General features: G+C 43.1%; 1 protein-coding gene across 5 annotated transcripts in view; it reads left to right on the forward strand.

Annotated features, from left to right (window-relative positions):
* Positions 1-18,521, forward strand: part of LOC133227545 (uncharacterized) — a 48,473-nt gene that overhangs the window by 24,934 nt on the left and 5,018 nt on the right. For 2 of the 5 annotated variants that reach the window (XM_061382144.1, XM_061382140.1), the window contains 10 exons: positions 363-433; positions 888-963; positions 2,777-2,847; positions 3,268-3,292; positions 9,539-9,609; positions 10,064-10,139; positions 11,958-12,028; positions 12,455-12,479; positions 14,878-14,945; positions 15,413-15,437. In XM_061382144.1, coding sequence (XP_061238128.1) covers positions 363-433; positions 888-963; positions 2,777-2,847; positions 3,268-3,292; positions 9,539-9,609; positions 10,064-10,139; positions 11,958-12,028; positions 12,455-12,479; positions 14,878-14,945; positions 15,413-15,437 — 579 coding nt within the window. Of the gene's footprint in view, positions 1-362; positions 434-887; positions 964-2,776; positions 2,848-3,267; positions 3,293-4,948; positions 5,020-9,538; positions 9,610-10,063; positions 10,140-11,957; positions 12,029-12,454; positions 12,480-14,877; positions 14,946-15,412; positions 15,438-18,521 lie in introns of all 5 variants that reach the window. The other 3 variants (XM_061382141.1, XM_061382143.1, XM_061382142.1) reach the window with 3 other exon arrangements.

Consider the following 18,521-nt stretch of genomic DNA (forward strand, 5'->3'; position numbering starts at 1 on the left):
TCCTGGGAAGGCAGTGATCTAGGAAGAAATCCTTCTGGATAGGGGTGGTTTTGCAGAAGATATAAACAGGCAGGAGTTTCATGAATCTCTGTCAGTGAAAGGTGGCCTGCATTTCAGTTTTTCTTTTTGCCCGAACTGTTAGGTTATCACTAGTTAAAATACAGAAGTTTTGTTTCGTTATTTCCTGCTCCTCTGATTTGCTCTTATTTATACAACAAAGAGGATGATTCAGCAGCAACTCAGTGCATAGTTACTAATGCCTTATGCACACATTCCACCCCATGCCCCTCCAATGAAAAAACGCTCCTGAGAGGTTAGTGAGCACCTTACCAGTGTCCCTGTGCTGTTCTGTGTCCCTCCAGTTCCTCAAGAGGACATGGTGGTGGAGCTGCCCCAGGACTGGGCTGAAGACGAGCCTCTGAGGACTGTGGATGTAAGTGCACCTTTCTTAACTGGGGCAAGGCTGCGGCTTCACTGCTTTATTTTCCTTTTAATCGAACACAGGTATAGTAATCTGACAATTTACATTACCACTGAGGCATGCGAATCCTTGGCTGGGAAAGTAGAGAGGATAAATCTATTATTAACACAGTCCTGATTCAAAAGGACATTTCAATAAGACAGCATCATTTATTACTGTAGGTACTTTGCTCAGCAGCAAGTGTTCTTTCTTGAAAAACAATTTGTAAACATTGGTCAAATTAAAACTGAGAGATCTTATGTGAAACAGACCAGTCTTCCCAACAGAAGACTGTCTGTTTTATTTTGGAGCCACTGAAATGAAGAGTGCTAGTTACCTGAGGACAAAAAAACAGATAACAGAAGACTTAGTGCAGAAAATTCAAGATGCTGAGACACTCACTCTGTTTTCTTCTCTGCAATCACAGGAATCTGGGGAAGGCTGTGAACACGGTAAATATTCAGGGATCATCATTCTGCTGAGGGACAATCCAACTGATAAAGGTGGGGTTCTCTGGCTCTGGTAGGAGAGTGGCCCTGATGCCAGATTCCTACTTGGGGTGTGGGCTGTGGGTGCAGAGAAGAGACTGATCTCCCAGGAAAGAACAGTGTCTTTGTTCTAGGGTACCTGGAAGCAACTACATCATTTAGATGTTGTGGGTTTGTGTGAATCACGGTTGGGGGCCCTTGTGTGAGCCCAAGTGGTGTGATTCTGGAGCTCTGTGTCTGTGTGTGTTGCCTCTGGAGGGGTTTCCCTGTTACACAGCACTAGTCAACTGTGAACTTTCTAAAGACTTCTCACTACCACTGCACACTGGCCATACATTACCTGATTCTTTCCTCAACTCAGTCTTTCCTCAAAAGTGAAAGTGAAAGTCATTCAGTTTGTATTCAAATCTTTGCGGCCCCATGCACTAGAGTCCATGGAATTCTCCAGGCCAGAATCCTGGAGTGGGTAGTCTTTCCCTTCTCCAGGGGATCTTCCAAACCAAGGGATCAAACACAGGTCTCCAGCATTGCAGGCAGATTCTTCAACAACTGAGCTATCAGGGAATCCATTCCCCAAAATAGCTTAATATTAATTTTCCTCAAGTGAAGATGGCAATTGGACAAATGGCCCAAAATCTTAACCTCCTAGTGGAAAAGCTAAACTGAGTACCTAGGGTTGATCCAAATTTGGCTCTCTGAATGAGTAAGCTGCTCCTGCCAGTCAGCCACGTGATCCTCAGTCATGTGGAAAGGGGGTCCTGGCATCTATATCCATCCCTGGAGGTACTAGCAGGTCCAGGGGTCCAGATCCTGCCCATCATTATAATTATAAGGTGGGCACAGTGGTCAAAAAACCCAGGGTAACCATAGGTGGATTATCGCCCACTTTGGCACAGTCATTATTGGGAAGAGAATCTCGGGACTCACATCCTCTTGGACAAGTCACAGATTCTGAGTGTTGAGTGGCCTTTTGTAGAGTGTAAGTCATATGTGTTGGTGTTCCTGTCTTTGTTTACACAAGGACAAAAGCATATTATCATCAGAGGTGTATTTCATTGTACTGGGTAACATTACCATAACCTCACATTGATTAAACCCTGTAGTACACATTCGAGGGAAATGGTCAAATAAAGCTCACAGTGGAACATGATAGTCTAGTGACCATGACTCTTGTCGTAAATCTCATACACAGCCGGGTCAGAGACAGTCAGGTTCACTCCATGCTTCCTCTCCATAATGAACTGTCCCACTAAAAGTGTGACTTCTGTGAGTGTGAACCGCCACTGACTCAGTGGACTTGCAAACGTTGTTTGGAAAATCAAGCCTGGAAAACAACATCGCATGATTAATAATAGCTATTTGGAAAGGTAGTATTGAATTTAGTCCTCTAACAAGAGTTTGCTTTTAATCGAGAATAAAGTCTCACAGACTTGGTAAGTACAATAGCTGAAACAGTGGATCCTGAGGATGCAGTGACCTAGGAAGTAATCCAGAAGATAGGTGTGATTTCCCAGAAGCTCTAACAGCCAGGAGGGACATGTGTCTCTGTCATTGAAAGCTGGCATGCATTGTAATGTTTCACTTTTCCCATTACTTTGGTTATCACCAGTTAAATGCAGGCACTCTCTTTCATTGCCTTCCTACTTGTCTCCTTTGTTGTACTTCATCCAGCAAAGAAGAGGGTTCAAGAGCAGCTCAGTCCACAGTTACTAACCTCTCTGATGTACATGACATTCCACACCATGTGCCATCAAACAAACAAACAAGAAACGTGAGATCTTTGGAAGCAGCCTCTCCTCTGTCCTGATGGCCTTCTGTTTCCCTCTAGCTCTCCAGGAGCACCTCGTGGTGGAACTGCCCCAGGCTGGGGCTAAGGAATCACCTCTCCGACCCCTGGAGGTAAGCTCAACTGTCTGTGTCTCACATAAATGCTTCTTCACTTCTTTATGTTTCATTCAGCGAAATACAGTTACAGTAATCTGACAATGTATATTAGCACTTATGTATGCAATTCCTTGCTGGTGAAATATTGACGTTAATTCTGTTATCAACAGAGACTTGATTCAAAAGGACACTAAAAAATACCGTCAATTACTACTGTAGGTACTTTCCTCAGTAGAATTTTTTTCCTCCTGAAAACTGAAAGATCTTAAGTGAAAGAGGGTCAACAAGGGTCCGCTCTGTTTTCTTTTGGAACGATTGATTTTTTTTACGAGTTAAGTTACCTGAGGAAAACAAAAACTCAGATAACATAAAAGTTACTGCAGAGAACACACGGTGCTGGCAACCCTCACACTGTTCTCTTCTCTCTAATCACAGGCAGCCGGAGCAGCCAATGAACATGGTAAATATTCAGCGACCGTCCCTCTGCTGAGGAACAATTTAGCTGATGATTCTGGGGCTCTCTTGCCAGCTAGCTTTGCAGAGTCACCCTGATGCTGGATTCCTATGGGGGGTGAGGACTGGGGGTCCAGAGAAGAGACTGATCTCCTAGAAAAGAACAATGTCAGTGTTCTATGGTACTTGGAAACAGCTACATCGTTTAGAGACTGTGGGTTTCTGTGAATCAGGTTTGGGGGCCCATGTATGGGCCCATGTGTTGTGATTCTGAAGCTCTATGTGTATGTGTTTCCTCAGGCGATGTTTCCCTCTTACACAGCACAAGTCAACTGTGAATTGTCTCAACACTTCTCATCACCACTGGACATTGTCTATATATTACCTGACTCTTCCCTCAACTCAGCCATTCCTCAAGTTCGGTTAATATTCATTGTCCTCAAATGGAGATGGTGCTGAGAAAAACAGCCCAAGCTCTTGACCTCCTAAGTGGACAAGCCAAACTGGGAACCTATGGGTGGTCCCAGTGTGTCTGCTCTGGACCCCTGACCTGCACTTATCACTCAACCATGGGATCCTCAGTCATGGAGCAAGGGGGTCCCTGCATCTACGTTTATGCCTGGAGGTACTAGAGCTCCAGAGGTCCAGATTGTGCCCATCATTGTAAGATGGCCTCAGTGGTAATGGAACCCAGGGCAAACGTAGGTGGATTATCGGCAACATTGGCACAATCATTATTGTGAAAGACACCTTGGGATTCATATACTCCTGGTCAATTCAAAGATCTGAAAGTTGTGTTCCCTTATTTAGACAGTACAAGCCATATCTGTTGGTGCTAGTGTCATTGCTTAACCAAGAACAAAAACAGATTGTCATCAGGGAGATATTTCTTTGTACTGGGTGACATTACCATAAGCCTTACATTGGTTAAACCCTGTAGCACACTTTGAAGGGAAGGTGTCAAATAGATCTCACAGTGGAACTTGACACTCTGCTTGGTGACCTTGACTCTTGTTGTAAACCTCCTGCACACCAGGGTCCAAGAAGGTCAACGTTTACCCCATGCTTTCTCTCCATGATGAACTGTCCCACGAAATGTATGACTTCAATGAGTGTGAACAGACACTGACTCAGTGGACGTGCAAATATTGTTTGGACAGTGAAGACTAGGAAGAAACCTCACATGATAGATTATAGCTATTTGGCAAGGTAGGGTTGAATTCAGTCCTCTAACAGAGATTGCTTTTAATCAAGAACAAAATCTCACAGAAAACTTAGTAAGTGCATCAGCTGAAACTGAATCCTGGGGAGGCAGTGATCTAGGAAGAAATCCTTCAGGATAGGGCTGGTTTTGCAGAAGATATAAACAGGCAGGAGTTTCATGAATCTCTGTCAGTGAAAGGTGGCATGCATTTCAGTGTTTCTTTTTGCCCGAACTGTTAGGTTATCACTAGTTAAAATACAGAAGTTTTGTTTCGTTATTTCCTGCTCCTCTGATTTGCTCTTATTTATACAAAAAAGAGGATGATTCAGCAGCAACTCAGTGCGTAGTTACTAATGTCTTATGCATACACTCCACCCCAAGCCCCTCCAATGAAAAAAGGCTCCTGAGAGGTTATTGAGCACCTTACCTGTGTCCCTGTGCTGTTCTGTGTCCCTCCAGTTCCTCAAGAGGACATGGCGGTGGAGCTTCCCCAGGACTGGGCTGAAGACGAGCCTCTGAGGACTGTGGACGTAAGTGCACCTTTCTTAACTGGGGCAAGGCTGCGGCTTCACTGCTTTATTTTCCTTTTAGTCAAACACAGGTATAGTAATCTGACAATTTACATTACCACTGAAGCATGCGAATCCTTGGCTGGGAAAGTAGAGAGGATAAATCTATTATTAACACAGTCCTGATTCAAAAGGACATTTCAATAAGACAGCATCATTTATTACTGTAGGTACTTTGCTCAGCAGCAAGTGTTCTTTCTTGAAAAACAATTTGTAAACATTGGTCAAATTAAAACTGAGAGATCTTATGTGAAACAGACCAGTCTTCCCAACAGAAGACTGTCTGTTTTATTTTGGAGCCACTGAAATGAAGAGTGCTAGTTACCTGAGGACAAAAAAACAGATAACAGAAGACTTAGTGCAGAAAATTCAAGATGCTGAGACACTCACTCTGTTTTCTTCTCTGCAATCACAGGAATCTGGGGAAGGCTGTGAACACGGTAAATATTCAGGGATCATCATTCTGCTGAGGGACAATCCAACTGATAAAGGTGGGGTTCTCTGACTGGCTCTGGTTGGAGAGTGGCCCTGATGCTAGATTCCTACTTAGGGTGTGAGCTGTAGGTGCAGAGAAGAGACTGATCTCCCAGGAAAGAACAATGTCTTTGTTCTATGGTACCTGGGAGCAACTACATCATTTAGATGTTGTGGGTTTGTGTGAATCAGGGTTGGGGGCCCTTGTGTGAGTCCAGGTGGTGTGATTCTGAAGTTCTGTGTCTGTGTGTGTTGCCTCTGGAGATGTTTCCCTGTTACACAGCACTAGTCAACTGTGAACTTTCCAAAAACTTCTCACTACCACTGCACACTGGCCATACATTACCTGATTCTTTCCTCAACTCAGTCTTTCCTCAAAAGTGAAAGTGAAAGTCATTCAGTTTGTATTCAAATCTTTGCAGCCCCATGCACTAGAGTCCATGGAATTCTCCAGGCCAGAATCCTGGAGTGGGTAGTCTTTCCCTTCTCCAGGAGATCTTCCAAACCAAGGGATCAAACACAGGTCTCCAGCATTGCAGGCAGATTCTTCAACAACTGAGCTATCAGGGAACCCATTCCCCAAAGTAGCTTAATATTAATTTTCCTCAAGTGAAGATGGCAATTGGACAAATGGCCCAAAATCTTAACCTCCTAGTGGAAAAGCTAAACTGAGTACCTAGGGTTGATCCAAATTTGGCTCTTCTGAATGAGTAAGCTGCTCCTACCAGTCAGCCACGTGATCCTCAGTCATGTGGAAAGGGGGTCCTGGCATCTATGTCAATCCCTAGAGGTACTAGCAGGTCCAGGGGTCCAGATCCTGCCCATCATTATAATTATAAGGTGGGCACAGTGGTCAAAGAACCCAGGGTAACCATAGGTGGATTATCGCCCACTTTGGCACAGTCATTATTGGGAAGAGAATCTCGGGACTCACATCCTCTTGGTCAAGTCACAGATTCTGAGTGTTGAGTGGCCTTTTGTAGAGTGTAAGTCATATGTGTTGGTGTTCCTGTCTTTGTTTACACAAGGACAAAAGCATATTATCATCAGAGGTGTATTTCATTGTACTGGGTAACATTACCATAACCTCACATTGATTAAACCCTGTAGTACACATTCGAGGGAAATGGTCAAATAAAGCTCACAGTGGAACATGATAGTCTAGTGACCATGACTCTTGTCGTAAATCTCATACACAGCCGGGTCAGAGACAGTCAGGTTCACTCCATGCTTCCTCTCCATAATGAACTGTCCCACTAAAAGTGTGACTTCTGTGAGTGTGAACCGCCACTGACTCAGTGGACTTGCAAACGTTGTTTGGAAAATCAAGCCTGGAAAACAACATCGCATGATTAATAATAGCTATTTGGAAAGGTAGTATTGAATTTAGTCCTCTAACAAGAGTTTGCTTTTAATCGAGAATAAAGTCTCACAGACTTGGTAAGTACAATAGCTGAAACAGTGGATCCTGAGGATGCAGTGACCTAGGAAGTAATCCAGAAGATAGGTGTGATTTCCCAGAAGCTCTAACAGCCAGGAGGGACATGTGTCTCTGTCATTGAAAGCTGGCATGCATTGTAATGTTTCACTTTTCCCATTACTTTGGTTATCACCAGTTAAATGCAGGCACTCTCTTTCATTGCCTTCCTACTTGTCTCCTTTGTTGTACTTCATCCAGCAAAGAAGAGGGTTCAAGAGCAGCTCAGTCCACAGTTACTAACCTCTCTTATGTACATGACATTCCACACCATGTGCCATCAAACAAACAAACAAGAAACGTGAGATCTTTGGAAGCAGCCTCTCCTCTGTCCTGATGGCCTTCTGTTTCCCTCTAGCTCTCCAGGAGCACCTCGTGGTGGAACTGCCCCAGGCTGGGGCTAAGGAATCACCTCTCCGACCCCTGGAGGTAAGCTCAACTGTCTGTGTCTCACATAAATGCTTCTTCACTTCTTTATGTTTCATTCAGCGAAATACAGTTACAGTAATCTGACAATGTATATTAGCACTTATGTATGCAATTCCTTGCTGGTGAAATATTGACGTTAATTCTGTTATCAACAGAGACTTGATTCAAAAGGACACTAAAAAATACCGTCAATTACTACTGTAGGTACTTTCCTCAGTAGAATTTTTTTCCTCCTGGAAACTGAAAGATCTTAAGTGAAAGAGGGTCAACAAGGGTCCGCTCTGTTTTCTTTTGGAACGATTGATTTTTTTTATGAGTTAAGTTACCTGAGGAAAACAAAAAATCATATAACATAATAGTTACTGCAGAGAACACACGGTGCTGGCAACCCTCACACTGTTCTCTTCTCTCTAATCACAGGCAGCCGGAGCAGCCAGTGAACATGGTAAATATTCAGCGACCGTCCCTCTGCTGAGGAACAATTTAGCTGATGATTCTGGGGCTCTCTTGCCAGCTAGCTTTGCAGAGTCACCCTGATGCTGGATTCCTATGGGGGGTGAGGACTGGGGGTCCAGAGAAGAGACTGATCTCCTAGAAAAGAACAATGTCAGTGTTCTATGGTACTTGGAAACAGCTACATCGTTTAGAGACTATGGGTTTCTGTGAATCAGGTTTGGGGGCCCATGTATGGGCCCATGTGTTGTGATTCTGAAGCTCTATGTGTATGTGTTTCCTCAGGCGATGTTTCCCTCTTACACAGCACAAGTCAACTGTGAATTGTCTCAACACTTCTCATCACCACTGGACATTGTCTATATATTACCTGACTCTTCCCTCAACTCAGCCATTCCTCAAGTTTGGTTAATATTCACTGTCCTCAATTGGAGATGGTGCTGAGAAAAACAGCCCAAGCTCTTGACCTCCTAAGTGGAGAAGCCAAACTGGGAACCTATGGGTGGTCCCAGTGTGTCTGCTCTGGACCCCTGACCTGCACTTATCACTCAACCATGGGATCCTCAGTCATGGAGCAAGGGGGTCCCTGCATCTACGTTTATGCCTGGAGGTACTAGAGCTCCAGAGGTCCAGATTGTGCCCATCATTGTAAGATGGCCTCAGTGGTAATGGAACCCAGGGCAAACGTAGGTGGATTATCGGCAACATTGGCACAATCATTATTGTGAAAGACACCTTGGGATTCATATACTCCTGGTCAATTCAAAGATCTGAAAGTTGTGTTCCCTTATTTAGACAGTACAAGCCATATCTGTTGGTGCTAGTGTCATTGCTTAACCAAGAACAAAAACAGATTGTCATCAGGGAGATATTTCTTTGTACTGGGTGACATTACCATAAGCCTTACATTGGTTAAACCCTGTAGCACACTTTGAAGGGAAGGTGTCAAATAGATCTCAAAGTGGAACTTGACACTCGGCTTGGGACCTTGACTCTTGTTGTAAACCTCCTGCACACCAGGGTCCAAGAAGGTCAACGTTTACCCCATGCTTTCTCTCCATGATGAACTGTCCCACGAAATGTATGGCTTCAATGAGTGTGAACAGACACTGACTCAGTGGACGTGCAAATATTGTTTGGACAGTGAAGACTAGGAAGAAACATCACATGATAGATTATAGCTATTTGGCAAGGTAGGGTTGAATTCAGTCCTCTAACAGAGATTGCTTTTAATCAAGAACAAAATCTCACAGAAAACTTAGTAAGTGCATCAGCTGAAACTGAATCCTGGGGAGGCAGTGATCTAGGAAGAAATCCTTCAGGATAGGGCTGGTTTTGCAGAAGATATAAACAGGCAGGAGTTTCATGAATCTCTGTCAGTGAAAGGTGGCATGCATTTCAGTGTTTATTTTTGCCCGAACTGTTAGGTTATCACTAGTTAAAATACAGAAGTTTTGTTTCGTTATTTCCTGCTCCTCTGATTTGCTCTTATTTATACAAAAAAGAGGATGATTCAGCAGCAACTCAGTGCGTAGTTACTAATGACTTATGCATACACTCCACCCCAAGCCCCTCCAATGAAAAAAGGCTCCTGAGAGGTTATTGAGCACCTTACCTGTGTCCCTCTGCTGTTCTGTGTCCCTCCAGTTCCTCAAGAGGACAGGGTGGTGGAGCTTCCCCAGGACTGGGCTGAAGACGAGCCTCTGAGGACTATGGACGTAAGTGCACCTTTCTTAACTGGGGCAAGGCTGCGGCTTCACTGCTTTATTTTCCTTTTAGTCGAACACAGGTATAGTAATCTGACAATTTACATTACCACTGAAGCATGCGAATCCTTGGCTGGGAAAGTAGAGAGGATAAATCTATTATTAACACAGTCCTGATTCAAAAGGACATTTCAATAAGACAGCATCATTTATTACTGTAGGTACTTTGCTCAGCAGCAAGTGTTCTTTCTTGAAAAACAATTTGTAAACATTGGTCAAATTAAAACTGAGAGATCTTATGTGAAACAGACCAGTCTTCCCAACAGAAGACTGTCTGTTTCATTTTGGAGCCACTGAAATGAAGAGTGCTAGTTACCTGAGGACAAAAAAACAGATAACAGAAGACTTAGTGCAGAAAATTCAAGATGCTGAGACACTCACTCTGTTTTCTTCTCTGCAATCACAGGAATCTGGGGAAGGCTGTGAACACGGTAAATATTCAGGGATCATCATTCTGCTGAGGGACAATCCAACTGATAAAGGTGGGGTTCTCTGACTGGCTCTGGTTGGAGAGTGGCCCTGATGCTAGATTCCTACTTAGGGTGTGAGCTGTAGGTGCAGAGAAGAGACTGATCTCCCAGGAAAGAACAATGTCTTTGTTCTATGGTACCTGGGAGCAACTACATCATTTAGATGTTGTGGGTTTGTGTGAATCAGGGTTGGGGGCCCTTGTGTGAGTCCAGGTGGTGTGATTCTGAAGTTCTGTGTCTGTGTGTGTTGCCTCTGGAGATGTTTCCCTGTTACACAGCACTAGTCAACTGTGAACTTTCTAAACACTTCTCACTACCACTGCACACTGGCCATACATTACCTGATTCTTTCCTCAACTCAGTCTTTCCTCAAAAGTGAAAGTGAAAGTCATTCAGTTTGTATTCAAATCTTTGCAGCCCCATGCACTAGAGTCCATGGAATTCTCCAGGCCAGAATCCTGGAGTGGGTAGTCTTTCCCTTCTCCAGGAGATCTTCCAAACCAAGGGATCAAACACAGGTCTCCAGCATTGCAGGCAGATTCTTCAACAACTGAGCTATCAGGGAACCCATTCCCCAAAATAGCTTAATATTAATTTTCCTCAAGTGAAGATGGCAATTGGACAAATGGCCCAAAATCTTAACCTCCTAGTGGAAAAGCTAAACTGAGTACCTAGTGTTGATCCAAATTTGGCTCTTCTGAATGAGTAAGCTGCTCCTACCAGTCAGCCACGTGATCCTCAGTCATGTGGAAAGGAGGTCCCGGCATCTATATCCATCCCTGGAGGTACTAGCAGGTCCAGGGGTCCAGATCCTGCCCATCATTATAATTATAAGGTGGGCACAGTGGTCAAAGAACCCAGGGTAACCATAGGTGGATTATCGCCCACTTTGGCACAGTCATTATTGGGAAAAGAATCTCGGGACTCACATCCTCTTGGTCAAGTCACAGATTCTGAGTGTTGGGTGGCCTTTTGTAGAGTGTAAGCCATATGTGTTGGTGTTCCTGTCTTTGTTTACACAAGGACAAAAGCATATTATCATCAGAGGTGTATTTCATTGTACTGGGTAACATTACCATAACCTCACATTGATTAAACCCTGTAGTACACATTCGAGGGAAATGGTCAAATAAAGCTCACAGTGGAACATGATAGTCTAGTGACCATGACTCTTGTCGTAAATCTCATACACAGCTGGGTCAGAGACAGTCAGGTTCACTCCATGCTTCCTCTCCATAATGAACTGTCCCACTAAAAGTGTGACTTCTGTGAGTGTGAACCGCCACTGACTCAGTGGACTTGCAAACGTTGTTTGGAAAATCAAGCCTGGAAAACAACATCGCATGATTAATAATAGCTATTTGGAAAGGTAGTATTGAATTTAGTCCTCTAACAAGAGTTTGCTTTTAATCGAGAATAAAGTCTCACAGACTTGGTAAGTACAATAGCTGAAACAGTGGATCCTGAGGATGCAGTGACCTAGGAAGTAATCCAGGAGATAGGTGTGATTTCCCAGAAGCTCTAACAGCCAGGAGGGACATGCGTCTCTGTCATTGAAAGCTGGCATGCATTGTAATGTTTCACTTTTCCCATTACTTTGGTTATCACCAGTTAAATGCAGGCACTCTCTTTCATTGCCTTCCTGCTTGTCTCCTTTGTTGTACTTCATCCAGCAAAGAGGAGGGTTCAAAAGCAGCTCAGTCCACAGTTACTAACCTCTCTCATGTACATGACATTCCACCCCATGTCCCATCAAACAAACAAACAAGAAACCTGAGATGTTTGGAAGCAGCCTCTCCTCTGTCCTGATGGCCTTCTGTTTCCCTCTAGCTCCCCAGGAGCACCTCGTGGTGGAACTGCCCCAGGCTGGGGCTAAGGAATCACCTCTCCGACCCCTGGAGGTAAGCTCAACTGTCTGTGTCTCACATAGATCCTGCTTCACTTCTTTATGTTTCATTCAGCGAAATACAGTTACAGTAATCTGACAATGTATATTAGCACTTATGTATTCAATTCCTTGCTGGTGAAATATTGACGTTAATTCTGTTATCAACAGAGACTTGATTCAAAAGGACACTAAAAAATACCATCAATTACTACTGTAGGTACTTTCCTCATTCGAATTTTTTCCTCCTGGAAACTGAAAGATCCTAAGTGAAAGAGCCCAGCCTTTTCAACAAGGGTCCGCTCTGTTTTCTTTTGGAACGATTGATTTTTTTAAGAGTTTAGTTACCTGAGGAAAACAAAAACTCAGATAACATAAAAGTTACTGCAAAGAACACACGGTGCTGGCAACCCTCACACTGTTCTCTTCTCTCTAATCACAGGCAGCCGGAGCAGCCAATGAACATGGTAAATATTCAGCGACCGTCCCTCTGCTGAGGAACAATTTAGCTGATGATTCTGGGGCTCTCTTGCCAGCTAGCTTTGCAGAGTCACCCTGATGCTGGATTCCTATGGGTGTGAGGACTCGGGGTCCAGAGAAGAGACTGATCTCCCAGAAAAGAACAATGTCTGTGTTCTATGGTACTTGGAAACAGCTACATTGTTTAGATACTGTGGGTTTCTGTGAATCAGGTTTGGGGGCCCATGTTTGGGCCCATGTGTTGTGATTCTGAAGCTCTATGTATGTGTGTTTCCTCAGGCGATGTTTCCCTCTTAAACAGCGCAAGTCAACCATAAACTGTCTAAACACTTCTCATCACCACTGGACATTGTCTATATATTACCTGGCTCTTCCCTCAACTCAGCCATTCCTCAAGTTTGGTTAATATTCATTGTCCTCAAATGGAGATGGTGCTGAGAAAAACAGCCCAAACTCTTGACCTCCTAAGTGGACAAGCCAAACTGGGAACCTATGGGTGGTCCCAGTGTGTCTGCTCTGGACCCCTGACCTCCACTTATTGCTCAGCCATGATCCTCAGTCATGGAGAAAGGGGTCCCTGCATCTACGTCCATGCCTGGAGGTACTAGCAGCTCCAGAGTTCCAGACTCATTTTAAGGTGGGGTCAGTTGTTCTGAAACCCAGGGCAACCAAAAGTGGATTAACAGCCAACTTTGGAACAGTCATTAGGGTAAAAGGCACCATGTGGTTGTATCTTCATGGTCAGCTCTCAGATCTTGAGAGTTGTGTGGCCTTGTGCAGACAATGTTGGTCATATGTGTTGATGCTAGTGTCATTGCTTAAACAAGAACAAGAGCAGATCCTATCAGGGAAACATTTCATTGTACTGGGTGACATTACCATAAACCTTACATTGATTAGACCCTGTAGCACACAGTCAATGGAAGGTGTCAAATAGATCTCACAGTGGAACTTGGTAGTTAGTCTAATGACCTTTACTTTTGTTATAATCTCCTGAACATTGTTGTAATCCTGGGTTAGACAAAGTCAGCGTTCAGCCTATGTTTCCTCTCTACAACGAACTGTCCCACTAAATGTATGACTTCTGTGAGTGAACAGCCACTGACTCAGTGGACATGGAAACATTGTTTGGAAAATGAAGACTGGGAAAGAATATCACATGGTTAATAGTAGCTATTTGGAAAGGTAGGATTGAATTCAGTCCTCTAACAGAGTTTGCTTTTTATCAAGAACAAAGTCTGAGAGAAAACATACTAAATTCAGTAGCTACAAATGTGGATCCTGGGGAGGTGATGATCTGAGAAAAAATCCAGAAGACAGGGACCATTTAACAGATGCTGTAAACAGGCAGGAGGTTCATGGGTCTCTGTCACTGAAAGCTGGCATGCATTTTAGTGTTACTTTTTTCCCCATCATTTACGTTATCCCTAGTCAAAATGCAGAAACTCTGTTTCATTTCTTTCCTTCTCCTCTCCTTTGCTCTCCTTCATCCAGCAAAAAGGATGATTCAACAACAGATCGGTCCATAGCTACTAACCTCCCTAATGCATACACTCGACCCTATGTCCCCTTCAAATAAAAGGAGAAAAAAAAAAGAAAGAAACACTGAGTGATTGATAAGCATCCTCACCCATGTCCTGACTGCAACTCTGTGTCCCTCTAGCTCCCCAAGAAGACCTGGTGGAGAAACTGTGCTTTCTATAATCAACTTTCCCACTATACATATTGCCCTTGTGAATGTGGACAGGAACTGACTCAGTGGATATGCACACTATAAAAAACAAATATTGATAGAAAAATATGATATCATTCATAGTGGCTCTTATTAAATGGCAGGAATTCAGTATTGCCAAATACTGCATATTTGATTTCATTTAAGAAAATTGGTTAGTGAATTAAGAGAATAGCATATTTTGCCCAATATTGAATTCAGTTCCCTATCAGAGATCACTTTTAATCAAGTACAAAGTCTCACACAAAACATGATGATTAGAATATCGGCAACTGTAGATCCTGGAGAAGAGTGATCTGGGAAAAATCAAGGGACAGTGGTAATTTAGCAGGACCTCACAATAAGCAGGAGGCCTCATGGGTCTCTTTCATTGAACAATACACACATTTTAGAGCTTTCCTTTTTTTAGATTGAATATTTCATGTTGATTAGGTTCCTCTAGCTAGAAAGCCAAAGTACTATTTTCATTTCCTTCTTCGTCTCCTTTACTTTCCTTCCTCCTCCAAAGAGGATGGATGAACACAAGTTCACCTCATGCTTAATAACCTCCCACATCTGGACACACCACCCCGTGTCCACACAAAGAGAAAACCCCCTGCATGATTCCTGAACAGCTTCACCAGTGTTCTAACAGCTACTCTGTGTCCCTCTAGACTTCACGGAGGACCTGCCAGTCAACCCACCATGTGACAACACAGAACAGACTCAGTGTTTCTCCAAGGCAAGCTGGTTTTTTTTTTTTTTTTTTTGGTATGAGATAGAAATATTGTTTCATTTCTCTTTCAGTAGAATTACGTTGTGACTCTGATGGTTTTTGTTTCATATAGAGACAGTTCCCTTTGTTGGGATAATGTAGACGAGAGTCTTATTACCAACTCATGATTCCTCAGTCTACAAGATACTAAAATTGTTAGCATCCATTACACTCTGTAGAGTACAGATTTCTCTCTCCTGCAGCAACATTTCTTCTAGGAAAAGAATTGTGCAATCTCCAGCCTAAATGGACTTGGAGTTCCATCCTCCAGGCACAGGTCTTGCCTTTCATCCTGAGTATGTGTGTGCTGATCTTGCTGGGTTCCCTGGACTCCTCACTGCTCCTCATCAGGTTTTCTACTGTCACCCAATGAACCAAAGACTGTGCATCTATGTGATCTTACCCTCATAGCGTCTTCTCTTCTGTACTTGCAGGTGGCCCTTTCAGGATGTGAAAGTGGTATGTATTCTAGAATCATTCCCTTTGGGAGAAAAAACTGTGCAGATGAGAAAGTTGGGGCTTTCTCGCTGGTTTTAGTGTAGAGGCCAAACTGATTCCAAATTCCTTCTGGGAATGAGTATAGGGGCCCTGGTGATAGAAAGTAATTTACAAGAGATCAATGTGAATGATTACTGTAGTTCCAGGAAGAAGCTGTATTATGGTTAATAGTGTAGGTTTGTGTCCATGGGACTGGGTGTGTTTTTATGTATAATGAATAGTGTGATTCTTTGTGTGTTTGAATTTTTGGGTTGTGTTTTCCAAAATATCTGTCACCCTAAACGTCACTGTTAGTGGTGTCAGCCCCAATATATTTCCCATCACAATGTACCATGAATGTTTATGTGTATAAAAAGAAAACAAAGTATATACATTCACTGTATCCATTGATTTTATACCAAGTGAACATCCTTTTCCCAGGAATACAAATCCCATCACTGCTGAGGAAGATGTTTACAGGATTCTTTTTATTAAAATTTTTATTGGCTGTTCTTGGCCTTCATTGCTGCTCAGGCTTCTTTCTACTTATGGAGAGCAAGGGCAACTCTCTAGTTGTGGTGCGTAGGCCTCTCACTTTAGTGGCTTCTTAGTTGCAGAGCATGGCTTCCAGGGCTCTTGGGCTTCCATAGTTTGGCAGGTGGGCTCAGTAGTTGTGGTACATGGTTTAGTTGCTCCACAGCATGTGGAATCTTTCCAGACCAGGCGTTGAACTCTTATCTCCTGCATTTTCAGGTAGATTCTTAACCACTGAGCCACCATAGAAGTCCTATAAGATTCTTAATGAGCAAAACTGTTTCAGAATCCCCTTTACTGGGTCAACCACACCTTCATTTAATAGTAAATCTCATCACTTAGTAGGTCTTGTAGGATTTTGATTGCTCATGATTCACCACTCTGCCACTTCCCTCATTCAAACTCTTTCTGTTGGAGCCTCAGAATGAATCTCTCCCCTTCATCCAAGGCCCCAAGTACTGGGGAGGCTCCTTCCTTCTTCAGGGAGCCCCTGGTACCAAGAGCAACACCCAGTTTCAGAGGAATCTGAGAAAGGAGGAGGCTCCAGGCATAAATGGAGGAAGTTCATTCCAGCTTTGCCTCTTACCCTTTGAAGTGTCCAGTCTGTCCTGTTAACTCAATGCACCATGTTGTTCAGCACGTCTCTAGAACTTTTCCATCCTGCCACTAAACTCCTGTAACCATTGAACAGACACTCCCTGTGTCAACCTCTTTCCAGGTCTTGGATCCACCCTTTTATTCTCTGCTTCCCTGAACTTTCCTTTCGATATGGCAGGTAAGTGGAATTGTTCAGTATTTGTCCTCCTGCGACTAGCTTATTTCGCCCTTACCAATAGCTTCCCACTTTGCTTCAAATGACAGGATTGCCTTCATTTTTAAAGACTCAATCACATTCCAGTGTATGTATGCACCACATTTTCTTTCTTGATTTATCTGCCCTTGGACACTGAGCAGTTTTTCTATCTTGATTGTTGTGTACGATGCAACAATGGATATGAGATTATAGGTATCTCCTGGAACATTCTAGTTTTATCTCCTTTGGATATAAACTCAAATAAATGATTGCTGGATCTTATGATAATCTTAATAATTTTTTGAGGGACTTCCAAACTGTTCTATAATGGCTATGCCATTTATCATTCCTACCAACAGGCATGGAAGTTCCACTTCTCTACATATTTGCCAACATCTATTATTTTCTTCATATAATACACCTCCTGAAAGGTGATATCTCCTTTTGACTTGGTTTCCATTTCCACTAAGTACCCCACTTGCTACTTAGTGATGCTAAGCATATTTCCTATGTATATTGATCACTTCTATGTCTTCTATGAAGAAATGTCTATGGAAACTTTTGAACATGTTTTAAAGTCAGATATTTGCCTGATATTATTGTGAAGTTGTGTTTTAGCAGTTGCTTTTATATTCTGGATATTGGCTCTTTATTCAGATACAAAGTTTGCAGATACTTCTTTGATTCTATAGGTTGCCTGTCTATTGATTTTTGAGGAGACGATCCTTTCTTCACTTGATAATTTCAGAACCTTAGCAACTATCATTTGGCCACAGTGGTCAGTGTATTCAAGATTCCCTCCTTACGATTCATTGGTCTCTCTGCCTATTTAGCTGCAGGTAGAACACAGTTTTGACTGCTGTGGCATTCTTGCCTGTTCTGAATTTAGGAAGCCTGAAGGCCCCATTGTTGTTCTTTGCTCTCAAGACTGTTTTTGTTCTTTGGGTTTCTTCTGGGTTCCGTAGTTTGGGAGATTTTTTTTTTCCATTTTATTAAAATGACATGGAATTTTGTAAGTGGTTTCAATATATATGTAAATCACTTTTAGGAGTATAGGAAGGTCAACAACACTAAAATATTCCAGTCTATGAATATGGTACGGTATTCCGATTACTTGTCTCTTCTTTTTTCAACAGTATTCTATGGTTATCAGTGCACAAATCTTTCACTTCCTAATAAGCCCTTTCCACTGCCTTGCTTGGGTCCTCTAGAATCAGGGATGGGAAAGATGGGCTCAGGAAGAGAGTGAATATTCCTCCCTTCCCTCCATACCTACTTTCTGGTTACTTGTAGTACACGAGTGCTGGGCCATGCCCTTTACCTCTGCCCACAAATGAGCTCCCTCCTGAGAATTTTCTTTGAATCTGAGTGTTCACCTTACTAGGGCTTCACCGGTAGCTCAATTGTTGAAGAATATGCCTGCAACACAGGAGATCCTGTTTCGATTCCTGAGTCAGGGCGATCTGCTAGAGAAGGGATAGTCTACCCACTCCAGTATTCTCGAGCTTCACTTGTGGCTCAGCTGGTAAAGAATCCGCCTGAAATGTAGGAGACCTGAGTTCAATTCCTGGGCTGGGAAGATGCCCTGGAGATGGGAACCGCTACCCACTCCAGCACTATTGGGATGTTCACAAGCACTCTCCCAGTGCCTGGACTGGGTTCAAGAGCCCCAGATATACCTACATATGAATGATCTTATCAGGCCATCATATCATCTGGAATAAATGAAAAATAGAACA

Source organism: Bos javanicus, chromosome 16, assembly GCF_032452875.1.
Source record: "Bos javanicus breed banteng chromosome 16, ARS-OSU_banteng_1.0, whole genome shotgun sequence".
Taxonomy (NCBI): Eukaryota; Metazoa; Chordata; class Mammalia; order Artiodactyla; family Bovidae; genus Bos; species Bos javanicus.